Genomic DNA, 16,955 nt, shown 5'->3' with positions numbered 1-16,955 from the left:
AGGCTGGTGGGGCAGCCTGACCCATTGAGTTACTCCAGCACTGTGTCTTTCTTTTGTAAACCAGCATCTACAACTTAAAACCTTTCTTTGTTCCTCCTTACCATACAGACCATTATTAGACGTGTCAGGTCGAGCGTTTGAACCGTCTAGACATAGAAGTCTATGGCCCAAGATGGGATGAATATGGTGGGTGCCCATTGGCCAGCACGGATGTAGTGGGCTGAATGGCCTGTTTCCATGCTGTACGACTCTACGATTCACGTGGTAATCTCAACAAAGAGTGGCAATTGTTGATGCTTCTGCAAGGCTTGACAGCCAGGGACAATCTTGTCAGATATCATCATCTCTGTGTGAGCCCACTCTCCAAACATTCGGCAGTGGAGGACACCAACATCATCATCATCGCCAGGCCCGGCCAACCCCTCCCACTCTGCCGCCAGGACAACGGGCTTTGCAGACTACAAGATGGCAGGGAAAGATGGTGACCCTTATGTACTGCCACAGAGTAATCTACCATTCTTACACTCTTGGACTTGGGTATGATTGTTGCTTATGTATAATAAGATGTTACTGAATTGTAAGCATCAATAAACTCACAAACTATGTTCACGGCAAAGTACCACTGGAGACGAGCTTCACCTGGTTGATGATCACAAACTGCTCTCACCCACCAAGCAAGCCTCACAGAGCACAAGTAGCAAAAGTCCCCAGCAGTATCTCACACTTACAGGTTCCTCTGGTCAAAGGTTCGTTTTACAGCATTGAGCCAGCTTGATGCTGAAGAGTTTAGTTTAGAAATACAGCGTGGAAACGTAGAAAACAGGTGCAGGAATAGGCCCTTCGAGCCAGCCATTCAATATCATCATGGCCGATCATCCAAAATCAGTACCCCGTTCGGCTTTTTCCCCATATCCCTTGATGCTCTTAAGAGCTAAATCTAAACGAGTCCGTGCTGACCAGCGATCCCCACACAATTTACATTTATACCAAGCCTATTAAGCAACAAACCTTTCATAACACTGCTACTATAGAGAAACAGCACGGAAACAGGCCCTTCGGCCCACCAAGTGTCTCCCACACACAAGAACTATCCTACACACACAATTTTACAACTTACCAAAGCCGATTAGCCTACAAACCTGTAAGTCTATGGAGCGGGGAGAAAAACAGCTCCTGGAGAAAATCCATGCAGTAACAGGGAGGGCAGACAGACAAGCGCCCATAGTCAGGATCGAACCCGGGTGTCTGGCGCTGTAAAGCAGCAACTCTACTGCTGCGCCACCGTGCCACCCCATAACTCTCTCAAAGTTCTACCCACTACTAATTGAGCAAGAATAACTCACAGCCCGACCTTTGAACGTGGCTGCAATCCGTCACCTCCACCCAAGCAATCTCGTACCTTTAACTCCGGCAGCTCACAGATAGTCCTCTTTGGAACTCTTGTGTGTTGAACATCAGCCAGATCATTGGACAGCATCTGTTTGAAGAGTCGGTAAGCACTTTGGATAAAAGGAATTGATGGATATTAATATTTTAAATATCTTCGGAACATCGTACGAAGCTATGCATATTTCTAGTTTATTCTAAATTCACTAATTGATGAGATACATTTTTTACACAAGTAGTTCCTCCCCATCCAATGAATAGATTCAATATCCTGTCATTGACTTGAACAGAAATCCCCCTCCCTCCCTCCCCTCTCATCAATGCTGCTGCTCCACAACTCCCATAACGCAGTCTGCCGTGTAATCGTGTCTTTTTGCACAATAACAATCTTTTTCCATTTGCTGTCTTGCAACATTTTGCGTATGATTTATGCATAATTTACGTAAGATTGATCTTCTGTGGGTGTTGAGTCTATGCACTTGCGATGCTGCTGCCACGAGCAAAATGAAGGCAGGATTTCCACTCAACCTCCACATCAGTGCTTGTGACATTAAACTTGATTTGACATCTGACATGTCTCTCACTATGAAGATATCATGTTCTCTGTGTAAGTAGCTGTTATCAGGCAACTGTACCATCTTATTAACAACTAGAGAGTGGTCCTGAGCTACCATCTACCTCGTTGGAGACCCTCAGACTATCTTTAATCAGACTTAATCTTGCACTAAATATTATTCTCTTCATCCTGTACGGTGGATGTGTCCATTGTAATCATGTATAGTTTCCACTGACTGGCTGGCTCGCAACAAAAAGGTTTTTCATTGTACACGTGACAATAAACTAGAGAGTCATAGAGTGATACAGCGTGGAAACAGGCCCAACGGCCAACATGTCCCAGCTACACTAGTCCCACCTGCCTGCGTTTGGTCCATATCCCTCCAAATCTGTTCTATCCATGTACCTGTCTAACTGTTTCTTAAATGTTGGGATGGTCCCTGCCTCAACTACCTCCTCTGGCAGCTCGTTCCATACACCCACCACCCTTTGTGTGAAAACGTTACCCCTCAAATTCCTATCACATCTTTTCTCCCTCACCTTACACTAAACTGGCCAAGAGGCCAGGGTGATTTTTAGCCTGCATGCCATGAGAGTAACGCAGTGCATCGTTGACACCCTCCTGCATTCACCTCACTCAGTCTGAAGAAGGGTCTCGACCCATTCCTTCTCTCCTGAGATGCTGCCTGTCCCGCTGGGTTACTCCAGCATTTTGTGTCAACCTTCCTCCTCAGTCATCGTGGCTGAGGGGTTAGATCACTGGTGCTGTGGGTGGAGTGATCACCACCCTGTACCATAGACACAGCAGCACAGTCCGTCACATCAGCAGCTGCTGCTGGCTGTGTCAAACCCCACCCTGCTTCAAAGATAAAAATCCCAACTTACTGCAGAATATCTTGCTTTGTTAAAAACGTCAGCTCCTGAAACAAAAGGACAAACGTTAGACTGACACGAGGGACTGTGACTGAAACAAAGGCACTGTGACAAGTCAGACTCTTATGTGACCCAACCATTGACCAAAGATGGATGCTGTGTGTGTGTGTGTGTAGAGGAAGGAACTGCAGACGCTGGTTTAAACCGAAGACATACACAAATGGCTGGAGTAACTTTTACTCAGGAGTTAGTAAAATCTCAGGAGAGCTCTGAGCTCAGAGCACAGGCCCTTTGGCCCACAAGGTCAGTGCTGAACAAGACACCATGTTAAACTGATAACATCTGCCCATAAATGATCCCTATCCCTCTATTCCCTGCACTTTCCACGTGCCTATCCAGAGTCACATACTCACCACCATCGTATCTGCCACCACCACCACCTCTGGCAATGCGTTCCAAGGCCCCAAAAAAACTTGCCCCTCACATCTTCATTAAAATTCCCCTCTCGCCTTATATAACTATAAACTGCTTAAGAAACAGACAGGTACATGGATAGGACAGGTTTGGAGGGATATGGACCAAATGCAGGCAGGTGGGACTAGTGTAGCTGGAACATGTTGTCCGGTGTGGGCAAGTTGGGCCGAAGGACCTGTTTCCACAGCAGGCAGTGAGGAAAGCTAATGACATGTTGGCCTTCATAACAAGAGGATTTGAGTATATAATAATAATATAATAATATTCATTTATTGTCGTTGCAACGAGTACAACGAAATTAAAAATAGCAATCCTGACGGTGCGTAAAAACATATATGCAATAAATGCAAAACAAATAAACACAAATATATTAAATACAAAAGTTTTAACAGTGTGACCTAGTGCAGAAAGTAGTGTTCAGTTCTCGTATGGCCCTGGGGTAAAAACTGTTCTTAAGTCTGTTCGGGATTTGATCGACCTGAAACGTCGACCAGAGGGCAGAAGAACAAACAGACGGTGGCCGGGGTGGGATGGGTCTTTTATTATTTTGCCTGCTCTACTGAGGCAGCACAGGCTGAACAGGTGCTCCAGGGAGGGCAGTGAGCAGCCGATGATCTTCTGGGCCATCGTGATGACCCTCTGAAGGGCCTTCCTGTCCTTTTCTGAGCAGCTGGCATACCATGTGGTTATACAGTATGCCAGCACACTCTCAATGGAGCAGCGATAGAAGGACATCATGAGCTTCTCCTGCAGGTTGGTCTTCCTGAGGATCCTCAGGAAGTGGAGTCTCTGCTGTGCCTTCTTTACTGTGGTGATGGTGTTGGTAGACCAGGTAAGATCCTCTGCGATGTGCGTACCCAGGAACCTGAAAGCGGGTACCCTTTCAACACAGACCCCATTGATGTAGAGTGGGTCGTGTTCTGCACTGGTTTTCCTGTAGTCTATTATAAGTTCCTTTGTTTTGGAGGAGTTCAGGACAAGATTGTTCACTGAACACCATGCTGCCAACCTTTGGATTTCATCCCTGTAGGCTGTCTCATCTCCTCCTGAGACGAGTCCAACCACAGTCGTGTCATCCGCGAACTTGATGATGGTGTTGGTGGGATGGGTGGGGGCGCAGTCGTGAGTGTAGAGGGAGTAAAGGATGGGGCTCAACACACAGCCCTGTGGTGAGCCGGTGCTCAGTGTAATGGTGGAGGAGAGGTGAGGGCCTATTTTGACGGTCTGGGGGCGGTTGGTCAGGAAGTCCTTGATCCATTGGCAGATGGTTTGGGAAAATCCAAGGTCAGAAAGTTTGGTGACCAGTCTGCTCGGGATGACTGTGTTAAAGGCAGAGCTGAAGTCTAGGAAAAGCATCCTCACATAGCTCCCCTGGTATTCAAGGTGGGTCAGTGCAGTGTGAAGAGCAGTGGCGATGGCATCCCCTGTAGACCTATTTGCTCTGTAGGCAAACTGGTGTGGGTCGAAGGTGGGTGGGAGGTTGGCTTTGATGTGCTGCAGGACCAGCCTCTCGAAGCACTTTGTGATGACCGGTGTGAGAGCTACCGGACGGTAGTCGTTAAGGCCGCTGATGACAGGAGCAAAGAACCCCTTCTGCAGTTGTATAGGGCCCTGGTGAGACCACATCTGGAGTATTGTGTGCAGTTTTGGTCTCCTAATTTGAGGAAGGACGTCCTTGTTATTGAGGCAGTGCAGCGTAGGTTCACGAGGTTAATCCCTGGGATGGAGGGACTGTCATATGAGGAAAGATTGGAAAGACCAGGCTTGTATTCACTGGAGTTTAGAAGGATGAAAGGGGATCTTATAGAGACGTATAAAATTATAAAAGGACTGGACAAGCTAGAGGCAGGAAAAATGTTCCCAATGTTGGGGGAGTCCAGAACCAGGGGCCACACAGTCTAAGAATAAAGGGGAGGCCATTTAAAACTGAGGTGAGAAGAAACTTTTTCACCCAGAGAGTTGTGAATTTGTGAAATTCTCTGCCACAGAGGGCAGTGGAGGCCAAATCACTGGATGAATTTAAAAGAGTTAGATAGAGCTCTAGGGGCTAGTGGAATCAAGGGATATGGGGAGAAGGCAGACACGGGTTACTGATTGTGGATGATCACAATGAATGGTGGTGCTGGCTCGAAGGGCCAAATGGCCTCCTCCTGCACCTATTTTCTATGTTTCTATCACTCCATGACTATATCCGCTAATGTGGGACATTTCCACTCTGGGTAAAAGATTCTGACTGTCTACCCTATCTGCCTCTCATAATTTTATATGCAGGGGAGAGGTTTACATACAGTAAGTGGACCACGGGGTGTGGAGGTGGGTGGGGAATGGTGTCCTTATTGCTTGTTGCCCGCTAGAACCGAGCGAGGGGGGGGGGGCTAAAGTTTAACCCAAGGCCGGGAGGAACGAAACATGGCGTCAAGGGAGGGTTAAACGAGGGGGGAATTCACAGGCCGGCGAGCGGCAGAGATCCCGGCCCCACACACTGGGGACAGGCCTGGTACTCACACCGCCTTCATGCTGCTCAATAGACAATAGGTGCAGGAGGAGGCCATTCGGCCCTTCGACCCTTCGAGCTAGCACCGCCATTCAATGTGATCATGGCTGATCATTCTCAATCAGTACCCCGTTCCTGCCTTCTCCCCATATCCCCTGACTCCGCTATCCTTCGAGAACTCTATCTAGCTCTCTCTTGAATGCATTCCGAGAATTGGCCTCCACTGCGTTCTGAGGCAGAGAATTCCACAGATTCACAACTCTCTGAGTGAAAACGTTTTTCCTCATCTCCGTTCTAAATGGCCTACCACTTATTCTTAAACTGTGGCCCCTGGTTGGTTCTGGACTCCCCCAACATTGGGAACATGTTTCCTGCCTCTAACGTGTCCAACCCCTTAATATGTTTCGATAAGATTCCCTCTCATCCCCGCACGCTCTCTCCGCTCCCACTACTGGAAACCCCCGCCTCGTGGCGCCAGCTCGTTGGGTAACTGGAGGATGTGAGGGTGCAACAGGAGTCTTGGCTCATTATAGCTGAGACCCCCGTCACAGAGGCCCGTTCTTGCAAGGGGTTACTGTATATTTCCCCAGGGGAGGATGAAGTGCACTCACCCTGATTCCCAGCACCAGAGTTTGGTCAATTAGTGCGGCTCGGCTGGGATATAGTTACATCTGGAGCCAGGGTGGACTCGTGCAGGGAGTGTGAGACTAATGTGGCATCACCAGGAGCTGCCGACCTTTAGATGATGTTAACATTTACACCCCACGCTGCCTCGGCAAGGCCATCAGCATAATCAATAGACAATAGACAATAGGTGCAGGAGTAGGCCATTCGGCCCTTCGAGCCAGCACCGCCACTCAATGCGATCATGGCTGATCATTCTCAATCAGTACCCCGTTCCTGCCTTCTCCCCATACCCCCTGACTCCGCTATCCTTAAAGAACTCTATCTAGCTCTCTCTTGAATGCATTCAGAGAATTGGCCTCCACTGCCTTCTGAGGCAGAGAATTCCACAGATTCACAACTCTCTGACTGAAAAAGTTTTTCCTCATCTCAGTTCTAAATGGCCTACCCCTTATTCTTAAACTGTGGCCCCTGGTTCTGGACTCCCCCAACATTGGGAACATGTTTCCTGCCTCTAACGTGTCCAACCCCTTAATAATCTTATACGTTTCGATAAGATCCCCTCTCATCCTATATACATCCTTGTATACATTCCAGTGTATACAAGCCTAGTCGCTCCAGTCTTTCAACATATGACAGTCCCGCCATTCCGGGAATCAAGGACGAGTCGCACCCTGGCCACTCCCTCTTCTCCCCTCTCCTAACGCACACCTCCAGATTCAGGGACAGTTTCTTCCCAGCTGTTTAGATTTTAGTTTAGAGATACAGTGCGGAAACAGCCCCTTTGGCCCATCGACTCTGTGCCGACCAGTGATCCCACAACACTAACACTATCCTGCACACACTAGGGACAATTTACAATTCTATCAAAGCCAATTAACCTACAAACCTGTACATCTTTGGAATGTGGGAGGAAACCGGAACATGCAGGAAAAACCCACGCAGGTCACGGGGAGAGGGAGATATGGAAGGGTACAAAGAGCATGTAAGGTGTGAAAAGGACAGATCAAAGAGCAGACAACTCACAGAGGGGGGAGCAGCGAGAGAGGGTCAGCATGGAGTCGGTGGGCTGAAGGGCCTGTCTCCACGCTGTATCTCTTAACTAAACTAAAAAGTTCCATCTGAGTCAAGGTTTTCGGGAGCTGAGTGCCACGTCCCCTACCTGATACTCAGAGAGCTGCTCCTTGGAGAAATGACTTGCTGATGCCCCCATGTCCCCCCGGCCACAGTCCAATCTCCAATCTCCAACCCCCTCACGCCTCGTCAACTGGAACCAGGAGCTGGAAGGAAAACAGCTCAGTGTGAATGAAGTAGGTATACCCACAGTCAAAGAGTCGTACAGCACGCAAACAGGCCCTTCGGCCCAACTTGCCCATGCTAACCAAGATACCCCATCTACGCTACTCCCACCTGCCCGGCTTTGGCCCAAAATCCCTCTTAACCTGTCCTATCCATGTACCTTTAGTTTAGAGATGCAGCGCGGAAACAGGCCCACCGGGTCCACGCCGACCAGCGAGCCCCGCACATTAACACTATCCTACACTCACGAAGGACAATTTTTATATTTACCAAACCAATTAACCTACTTACCTGTACGTCTTTGGAGTGTGGGAGGAAACCAAAGATCTCGGAAAAATCCCACGCAGAGGAGAGAACGGGGAGAACGTACAAACTCCGTACAGACGGCACCCGTAGTCGGGATCGAACCCGGGTCTCCAGTGCTGTAAGGCAGCAACTCTACCGCTGAGCCACCGTGCCTGCCAATTGTACCAGCCTCAACGACCTCCTCTGGCAGCTCGTTCCATCCATCCACCACCCTCTGAGTGAAAAAGCCGCCCCTCATGTTAACTATTAAATCTTTCCCCTTCAACATTAATTCTATGTCCTCTAGTTCTTGATACCCCTACCCTGGGACAAAGACTCTTTCTACTCGCCTCATGATTTTATACACCTCTACAAGATCACCCCTCAGCCTCCTGCACTACAAGGAATTAGTGGGGACTCTGGAAACTCATGTAAGAGCACACACTAGGTGCGTCTACAACTGAGGACAGGTGAAGAGCTGAGAGGAGGTTCCAGTTACACCTGAGACAAGGGGAGAGGCACTCAGTGAATCCTACAGTGCAGGAACAGTAGGGAGGACATGTACACCAGTTGTCTCCTCACTCAGAGTCACGGCTGGTCCAGTACGTACTCCCTGTATCTGATCCCCCCCCCCCTTCACACAGTGCACACGCACTAGGCTGCATGCACACGGATGCGGCTACACACACATGGTTCACACGGATGAGGCTACACACATGACGCACACGCCCCCTGTTGTGCATGGGCACATTGAAAATTAAGAAGTCTTGGAAAAAAAGGTCATGGTTTGTTCATCTCCAACATGGAGACACCTCCACACGCCTCCACACACACACACACCTCCACACGCCTCCACACACACACACCTCCACACACACACACCTCCACACACACACACACCTCCACACACACACACACCTCCACACACACACACCTCCACACACACACACACCTCCACACACACACACGCCTCCACACGCCTCCACACACACACACCTCCACACACACACACCTCCACACACACACACCTCCACACACACACACCTCCACACACACACACCTCCACACACACACACCTCCACACACACACCTCCACACACACACACACCTCCACACACACACACCTCCACACACACACACCTCCACACACACACACCTCCACACACACACACCTCCACACACACACACCTCCACACACACACACCTCCACACACACACACCTCCACACACACACCTCCACACACACACACCTCCACACACACACACACCTCCACACACACCTCCACACACACCTCCACACACACACACCTCCACACACACACACACCTCCACACACACACACACCTCCACACACACACACACACCTCCACACACACACACCTCCACACACACCTCCACACACACACACACCTCCACACACACACACACCTCCACACACACCTCCACACACACCTCCACACACACACACCTCCACACACACACACACCTCCACACACACACACACACCTCCACACACACACACACACCTACACACACACAGATATACAGACACACGCCTCCACACACACACACAGATAGATATAGACATACACCACACACATGGGGAGAAGGCAGGAACGGGGTACTGATTGAGAATGATCAGCCATGATCACATTGAATGGTGGTGCTGGCTCGAAGGCCGAATGGCCTCCTCCTGCACCTATTGTCTATTGTCACACACAGAGATATAGTCACACGCCTCCACACACACAAATAGACACACCACACACACACACAGATAGATACAGACACCACACACACACACAGATAGATACACACCACACACACACACAAACACGCCTTCACACACACATACCTCCACACACACAGATAGATACACACCTCCACACACGCCTTCACACACACTTCTGTCGAAAAACACACACACATTTCCCTCCAAACACCTCCACACACACCCTTCCAAACAGACACGCATGTACACACACCCCTCCCCACACACACTCCCCCTCCAAAGACACACAAACCTCACAGGCAGTCACACCTACACCCACACCCCCCTTAGACAGACAGACAGACAGACAGACAGACCAACACACACACCCTCCCAAACACAGACACGCACGCACACACCTCTCCACACTGGCACTCCCCCTCCAAAGGTACATTAGACAATAGACAATAGGTGCAGGAGTAGGCCATTCAGCCCTTCGAGCCAGCACCGCCATTCAATGTGATCATGGCTGATCACTCTCAATCAGTACCCCGTTCCTGCCTTCTCCCCATACCCCCTCACTCCGCTATCCTTAAGAGCTCTATCCAGCTCTCTCTTGAAAGCATCCAACGAACTGGCCTCCACTGCCTTCTGAGGCAGAGAATTCCACACCTTCACCACTCTCTGACTGAAAAAGTTCTTCCTCATCTCCGTTCTAAATGGCCTACCCCTTATTCTTAAACTGTGGCCCCTTGTTCTGGACTCCCCCAACATTGGGAACATGTTTCCTGCCTCTAATGTGTCCAATCCCCTAATTATCTTATATGTTTCAATAAGATCCCCCCTCATCCTTCTAAATTCCAGTGTATACAAGCCCAATCGCTCCAGCCTTTCAACATACGACAGTCCCGCCATTCCTGGAATTAACCTAGTGAACCTACGCTGCACGCCCTCCATAGCAAGAATATCCTTCCTCAAATTTGGAGACCAAAACTGCACACAGTACTCCAGGTGCGGTCTCACCAGGGCCCGGTACAACTGTAGAAGGACCTCTTTGCTCCTATACTCAACTCCTCTTGTTACGAAGGCCAACATTCCATTGGCTTTCTTCACTGCCTGCTGTACACACACAACACTCATAGGCAAAGACACACCCACACCACCCCCTTAGACAGACAGACCAACACACACCCAAAATCCTGCCGGTTGATATGAGAACATAATCTGGAAGCTGTGGGCTGGAGTCGGGGTAAGACGACTACTGATTCCGCTACACACATCCTCCTGTATTATTAATCCGATCAATGATAGTTTGGCATCTTGTTACATAGAAAGCAACATAATGGGAATGTTTCCACTGCCACGTCCTCCCGAGACAGTAACCGGACCCTGGCACCGGCCGTTCTCAGCCGAGCTTCTGCCCCTCAGAGTCTGGAGACCAGGACGGAGGGGAAATCAGCCACAATTCCCGGACAGAATCTGCTTCACCCGTGACCCCGTCCCTGCATCCCACAGGATCAACCGTCCATCGACTTTGACAGAAGGAGTGGAGATTTACAGCCATAGCAAGGCCATTCAGCCCATCGGGCCCATGCTGGCACACTATGGATCTCCAGATTTCTCCCATTTCCCAGCTCTCTCCCCAGGGCCCTGCTAATGCAGGAACCTTGGGATTGCACAGTACTGCGTGCAGTTTTGGTCTCCAAATTATGAGGAAGGATATTCTTGCTATTGAGGGCGTGCAGCGTAGGTTTACTAGGTTAATTCCCGGAATGGCGGGACTGTCATATGTTGAAAGACTGGAGCGACTAAGCTTGTATACACTGGAATTTAGAAGGATGAGAGGAGATCTTATCGAAACGTATAAGATTATTAATGGGTTGGACACGTTAGAGGCAGGAACCATGTTCCCAATGTTGGGGGAGTCCAGAACCAGGGGCCACAGTTTAAGAATAAGGGGTAGGCCATTTAGAACGGAGATGAGGAAAAACGTTTTCAGTCAGAGAGTTGTGAATCTGTGGAATTCTCTGCCTCAGAAGGCAGTGGAGGCCAATTCTCTGAATGCATTCAAGAGAGAGCTAGATAGAGCTCTTAAGGATAGCGGAGTCAGGGGGTATGGGGAGAAGGCAGGAACGGGGTACTGATCGAGAATGATCAGCCATGATCGCATTGAATGGCGGTGCTGGCTCGAAGGGCTGAATGGCCTCCTCCTGCACCTATTGTCTATTGAACCTTCTTCAGAATATCTTCATATTACTCTGTCTGAGTTACTCCAGCACTCTGTGACTTTTCTTGTAATACCCTGCATCTGCTGTTCCATTCTACAATGAACCATTCCACTTTTCCTTATATATATATATATATATATTTCTTTATTTGTCCCACACCGGGTAAATTTAATTTATCATGGTCTGCTTCGATCTGTTATTTTAACACTGGACCCCGTCTATATCTCTAGACTCCTCCTCCCCTCACTCTCAGTCTGAAGAAGGGTCCCCTCCCAAAACGTCACCCATTCCTTCTCTCCAGAGATGCTGCCTGACCCAGAGTTACTCCAGTACTTTGTGTCTACACTCTCCTCGCCGACTGAAGAGTTTACACCACTGGGAACGTGACAATAAAACATTTTACTAAACTCTAACTGAGGGGGTATGGGGAGAAGGCAGGAACGGGGTACTGATTGAGAATGATCAGCCATGATCACATTGAATGGCGGTGCTGGCTCGAAGGGCCGAATGGCCTCCTCCTGCACCTATTGTCTATTGTCTATAATTAAAACTGTATCAATAGTTTCGAAAACAACCTCCGGCATTTTGTGTCTACCTTCGATTGAAACCGGCAACTGCAGTTTTTTTCCTACACCTACTGTGGGAACAGTGTTGTTGAGCTGGAAAGTGTACAGAAATACTCTCCTAACTTCAAACTTTTTGTCTACACATCTCTGGCCTCTGTCTAACTATCTGCCTATCAACCCCCCTCACCTGTAACTACCTATCACTTGCACCCCTCCCCCGCCTTGCTTCCAGGTGTCACCCAATGACCACAGTCTGTAGAAGGTTCATCTATCCATGTGTAGGAAGGAACTGCAGGTGCTTGTATAAATCGAAGATAGGCGCAATATGCTGGAGTAACTCAGCGGGTCAGGCAGCATCTCTGGAGAGAAGGAATGGGTGACGTTTCGGGTCGAGACCCTCCTTCAGACTGAAGGGTCATCTATCCATGACTAACCTGTCGAGTTACTCCAGCACTTTGGGTCCTTTAATGGTCCATTAAACACCAGCTCAACTTCTGATGCCCAGATCCCATAAATAAATGATTAAAATACAAATTATGGATCGTTCTCCTTCCAAACCTGGACCTTGCTGGGAGTTAAACTCAAGGCTTGCCACGTTCCTCTTCCCCAAGGCCCCCGATACACAAACTACAGCTCCCTTTGCCCCCCACCCCCCTACACGTTGTTCTAACCGACCCTATTGGCCCCACTTCTGAATCACCAAACCCTCCCAGTTATGTGTGTCCCCCCCCCCTCCTCTCCCCTGGTCCCAGCTGCTTCATGCCCCGTCACTACCCCCCCACAACCATGTCCCTTTCCCCCACTCCTTGCCCATGAACCTTCTCTCCCCCCCAACCAGAACCAGCCACTCCCCCTCCCTCTCTCTCCTCCCCATTCCCTCTTCACCCCCTCTCCTCTCCCTCACTCCAATCCCCTCCCCTCCCCCACCACTCTCTCCCCCTCCCCTTCTTTCCCTCCCCGCAACCCTCTCCCTCCCTCCCTCCCCCCCACTCCCACCCTCTCTACCCCCCACTCCCTCTCCCCCAGTCCCGTCCTCTCCCCTCAACCCTCTCCCACCCTCCCCTCTGCCCCCCCACTCCCTCTCCTCTCCCCCCCCCCTCCTCCTACTCCCTCCACTCCGTCGTTCCATCACCCGGCCCCTTTTCTCCACACTCCCCTCCTTCTCTCTCCCTTCCTCCTCCTCCCGGTCCTCCCCTCCCCACCCGACCCCTCTCCCTCCACTCCCCTCTCCTCCACGCCCCACCCCACTCTCTCCTCTCCCCCCCACTCCCTCTCCTCTCCCCAGCACTCCCTCCCCTCTACCCTCCCCCTCCCCCTCCCCTCTCCCTCTCCTCCCTCCACCCTTCCCACTCCCGGTCCCTTTTCTCCACTCCACTCTCCCCTCCTTCTCTCTCCCTTCCCCCCCCCCCCCCTCCCGGTCCTCCACTCCCCTCCCCACCCCTCTCCTCTCCCCCCCCTCTCCCCCCCTCTGCCTCCTCACTCCCTCTCCTCTCCCCCCCCTCTCCTCCTCCTCCTCCCTCCACTGCCTCCCACTCTGTCCTTCCCACACCCGGCCCCTTTTCTCCACTCTCCCCTCCTGCTCTCCTCCTCCTCCTCCTCCCGGTCCTTGGTACCGAATGACAAATAAAGCTCTGTATTCTGTATTCTCCACTCCCCACCCCACCCGACCCCTCTCCCCCACCCCTCTCCCTCCCCTCTACCCCCTCCACTCCCTACCCTTCTCCCTTCCCTCTCCCCTCTCCCTTCCACCCCTCTCCTCTCCCCCCAATCCCTCACTCCTCTCCCCACCCCTCCACGCCCCACCCCTCTCCCTCCCCTCTCCCCCCCCACCCCTCTCCCTCCCCTCTCCCTCCCCACCCCTCTCCCTCCCCTCTCCCTCCCCACCCACTCCCTCTCCCTCCCCACCCCACTCCCTCTCCCTCCCCACCCCTCTCCCTCCACTCCCCACCCCTCTCCCTCTCCCTCCCCACCCCTCTCCCTCCCCACCCCTCTCCCTACACTCCCCACCCCTCTCCCTCTCCCTCCCCACCCCTCTCCCTCCCCACTCCCCTCTCCCCCCCTCCCCTTCCCTCTCCCCTCCCCACCCCTCTCCCTCCCCACCCCTCTCCCTCTACTCCCCACCCCTCTCCCTCTACTCCCCACCCCTCCACGCCCCACCCCTCTCCCTCCCCACCCCTCTCCCTCCCCACCCCTCTCCCTACACTTCCCACCCCTCTCCCTCCCCACCCCTCTCCCTCCCCACCCCTCTCCCTCCCCACCCCTCTCCCTCCCCACCCCTCTCCCTACACTCCCCACCCCTCTCCCTCCCCACCCCTCTCCCTCCCCACCCCTCTCCCCTCCCCACTCCCTCTCCCTCCCCACCCCTCTCCCTCCCCACCCCTCTCCCTCCACGCCCCACCCCTCTCCCTCCCCTCTCCCTCCCCACCCCTCTCCCTCCCCACCCCTCTCCCTCCCCTCTCCCTCCCCACCCCTCTCCCTACACTCCCCACCCCACTCCCTACACTCCCCACCCCTCTCCCTCCCCACCCCTCTCCCTCCCCACCCCCTCCCTCTCCCTCCCCACCCCTCTCCCTACACTCCCCACCCCTCTCCCTCTCCCTCCCCACCCCTCTCCCTCCCCACCCCTCTCCTCTCCCTCTCCCCCCCCCACCCCTCTCCCTCCCCTCTCCCCCCTCCACTCCCCACCCTTCTCCCTCCCCTCTCCTCTCCCTCCCCACCCCTCTCCCTCCCCACCCACCCCTCTCCCTCCCCTCTCCCTCCCCACCCCTCTCCTCCACTCCCCACCCCTCTCCCTACACTCCCCACCCCTCTCCCTCTCCCTCCCCACCCCTCTCCCTCCCCACCCCTCTCCCTCCCCTCTCCCTCCCCACCCCTCTCCCTCTCCCTCCCCACCCCACTCCCTCTCCCTCCCCACCCCTCTCCCTACACTCCCCACCCCTCTCCCTACACTCCCCACCCCTCTCCCTACACTCCCCACCCCTCTCCCTCTCCCTCCCCACCCCTCTCCCTCCCCACCCCTCTCCCTCTCCCTCCCCACCCCACTCCCTCCCCACCCCTCTCCCTCCCCACCCCTCTCCCTACACTCCCCACCCCTCTCCCTCTCCCTCCCCACCCCTCTCCCTCCCCACCCCTCTCCCACCCCTCTCCCTCTCCCTCCCCACCCCTCTCCCTCTCCCTCCCCTCCCCCTCTCCCTCTCCCTCCCCTCTCCCTCTCCCTCTCCCTCTCCCTCTCCCTCCCCACCCCTCTCCCTCTCCCTCCCCACCCCTCTCCCTCTCCCTCCCCACCCCTCTCCCTCTCCCTCTCCCTCCCCACCCCTCTCCCTCTCCCTCTCCCTCTCCCTCTCCCTCTCCCTCCCCACCCCTCTCCCTCCCCACCCCTCTCCCTCTCCCTCCCCACCCCTCTCCCTCTCCCTCTCCCTCTCCCTCCCCACCCCTCTCCCTCTCCCTCCCCACCCCTCTCCCTCTCCCTCTCCCTCTCCCTCTCCCTCCCCACCCCTCTCCCTCCCCACCCCTCTCCCTCTCCCTCTCCCTCCCCACCCCTCTCCCTCTCCCTCTCCCTCTCCCTCTCCCTCTCCCTCCCCACCCCTCTCCCTCTCCCTCTCCCTCCCCACCCCTCTCCCTCTCCCTCTCCCTCTCCCTCTCCCTCCCCACCCCTCTCCCTCCCCACCCCTCTCCCTCTCCCTCCCCACCCCTCTCCCTCTCCCTCTCCCTCTCCCTCTCCCTCCCCACCCCTCTCCCTCTCCCTCTCCCTCTCCCTCTCCCTCCCCACCCCTCTCCCTCTCCCTCCCCACCCCTCTCCCTCTCCCTCTCCCTCTCCCTCTCCCTCTCCCTCTCCCTCTCCCTCTCCCTCTCCCTCTCCCTCTCCCTCTCCCTCTCCCTCTCCCTCCCCACCCCTCTCCCTCCCCCTCCCCCTCTCCCTCTCCCTCTCCCTCCCCACCCCTCTCCCACCCCTCTCCCTCTCCCTCTCCCTCCCCTCTCCCTCTCCCTCTCCCTCCCCACCCCTCTCCCTCTCCCTCCCCACCCCTCTCCCTCTCCCTCTCCCTCTCCCTCTCCCTCTCCCTCTCCCTCCCCACCCCTCTCCCTCCCCCTCCCCCTCTCCCTCTCCCTCTCCCTCCCTCCCCACCCCTCTCCCACCCCTCTCCCTCTCCCTCCCCCTCCCCCTCTCCCTCTCCCTCTCCCTCCCCACCCCTCTCCCACCCCTCTCCCTCTCCCTCTCCCTCCCCTCTCCCTCTCCCTCTCCACTCCCCACCCCTCTCCCTCTCCACTCCCCACCCTCAGACGCGTTGTCTCCGCGGGTCCCGCACCGTTGCCGTACAGTGGGGAGTGTGGAGGCGGCCGGGATGGATGAAGACGAGGGAGGGAAGGAATAAAGTTCCTGGGAAACTTTTGGGAAAGTTGGAGTTGGGGCGCAACTTACCCGGAAGGCGGCGGTGGCGCTGCTGCTGCTGCAGACAGTGGCT

The 16,955-nt window shown here is 53.8% G+C and overlaps 2 protein-coding genes across 7 annotated transcripts in view; one reads left to right on the top strand and one right to left on the bottom strand.

Moving 5' to 3' along the window:
• rccd1 (RCC1 domain containing 1) overlaps nucleotides 1-1,421 on the top strand; it is an 18,915-nt gene extending 17,494 nt beyond the window's left edge. For all 4 annotated transcript variants that reach the window (XM_078430023.1, XM_078430024.1, XM_078430022.1 and 1 more), the window contains one exon: nucleotides 109-1,421. The gene's annotated coding sequence lies outside the window, so the exon portion shown is untranslated. The remainder of the gene's footprint in view (nucleotides 1-108) is intronic.
• cib1 (calcium and integrin binding 1 (calmyrin)) overlaps nucleotides 1-16,955 on the bottom strand; it is a 19,330-nt gene extending 2,375 nt beyond the window's left edge. The window contains exons 1-4 of one of the 3 annotated variants that reach the window (XM_078430025.1): nucleotides 16,913-16,955; nucleotides 7,569-7,686; nucleotides 2,827-2,861; nucleotides 1,400-1,499 (exon numbers count right to left, since the gene is read on the bottom strand). In XM_078430025.1, coding sequence (XP_078286151.1) covers nucleotides 1,400-1,499; nucleotides 2,827-2,861; nucleotides 7,569-7,619 — 186 coding nt within the window. In that variant the 5' untranslated portion in view covers nucleotides 7,620-7,686; nucleotides 16,913-16,955. Of the gene's footprint in view, nucleotides 1-1,399; nucleotides 1,500-2,826; nucleotides 2,862-7,568; nucleotides 7,687-16,767; nucleotides 16,789-16,810; nucleotides 16,833-16,912 lie in introns of those variants that run through there. The other 2 variants (XM_078430027.1, XM_078430026.1) reach the window with 2 other exon arrangements.

Source organism: Rhinoraja longicauda, chromosome 38 (assembly GCF_053455715.1).
Source record: "Rhinoraja longicauda isolate Sanriku21f chromosome 38, sRhiLon1.1, whole genome shotgun sequence".
Taxonomy (NCBI): Eukaryota; Metazoa; Chordata; class Chondrichthyes; order Rajiformes; family Arhynchobatidae; genus Rhinoraja; species Rhinoraja longicauda.
The sequence above is the reverse complement of the archived record's forward strand: the minus strand, read 5'-3'. Positions and strand labels throughout refer to the sequence as shown.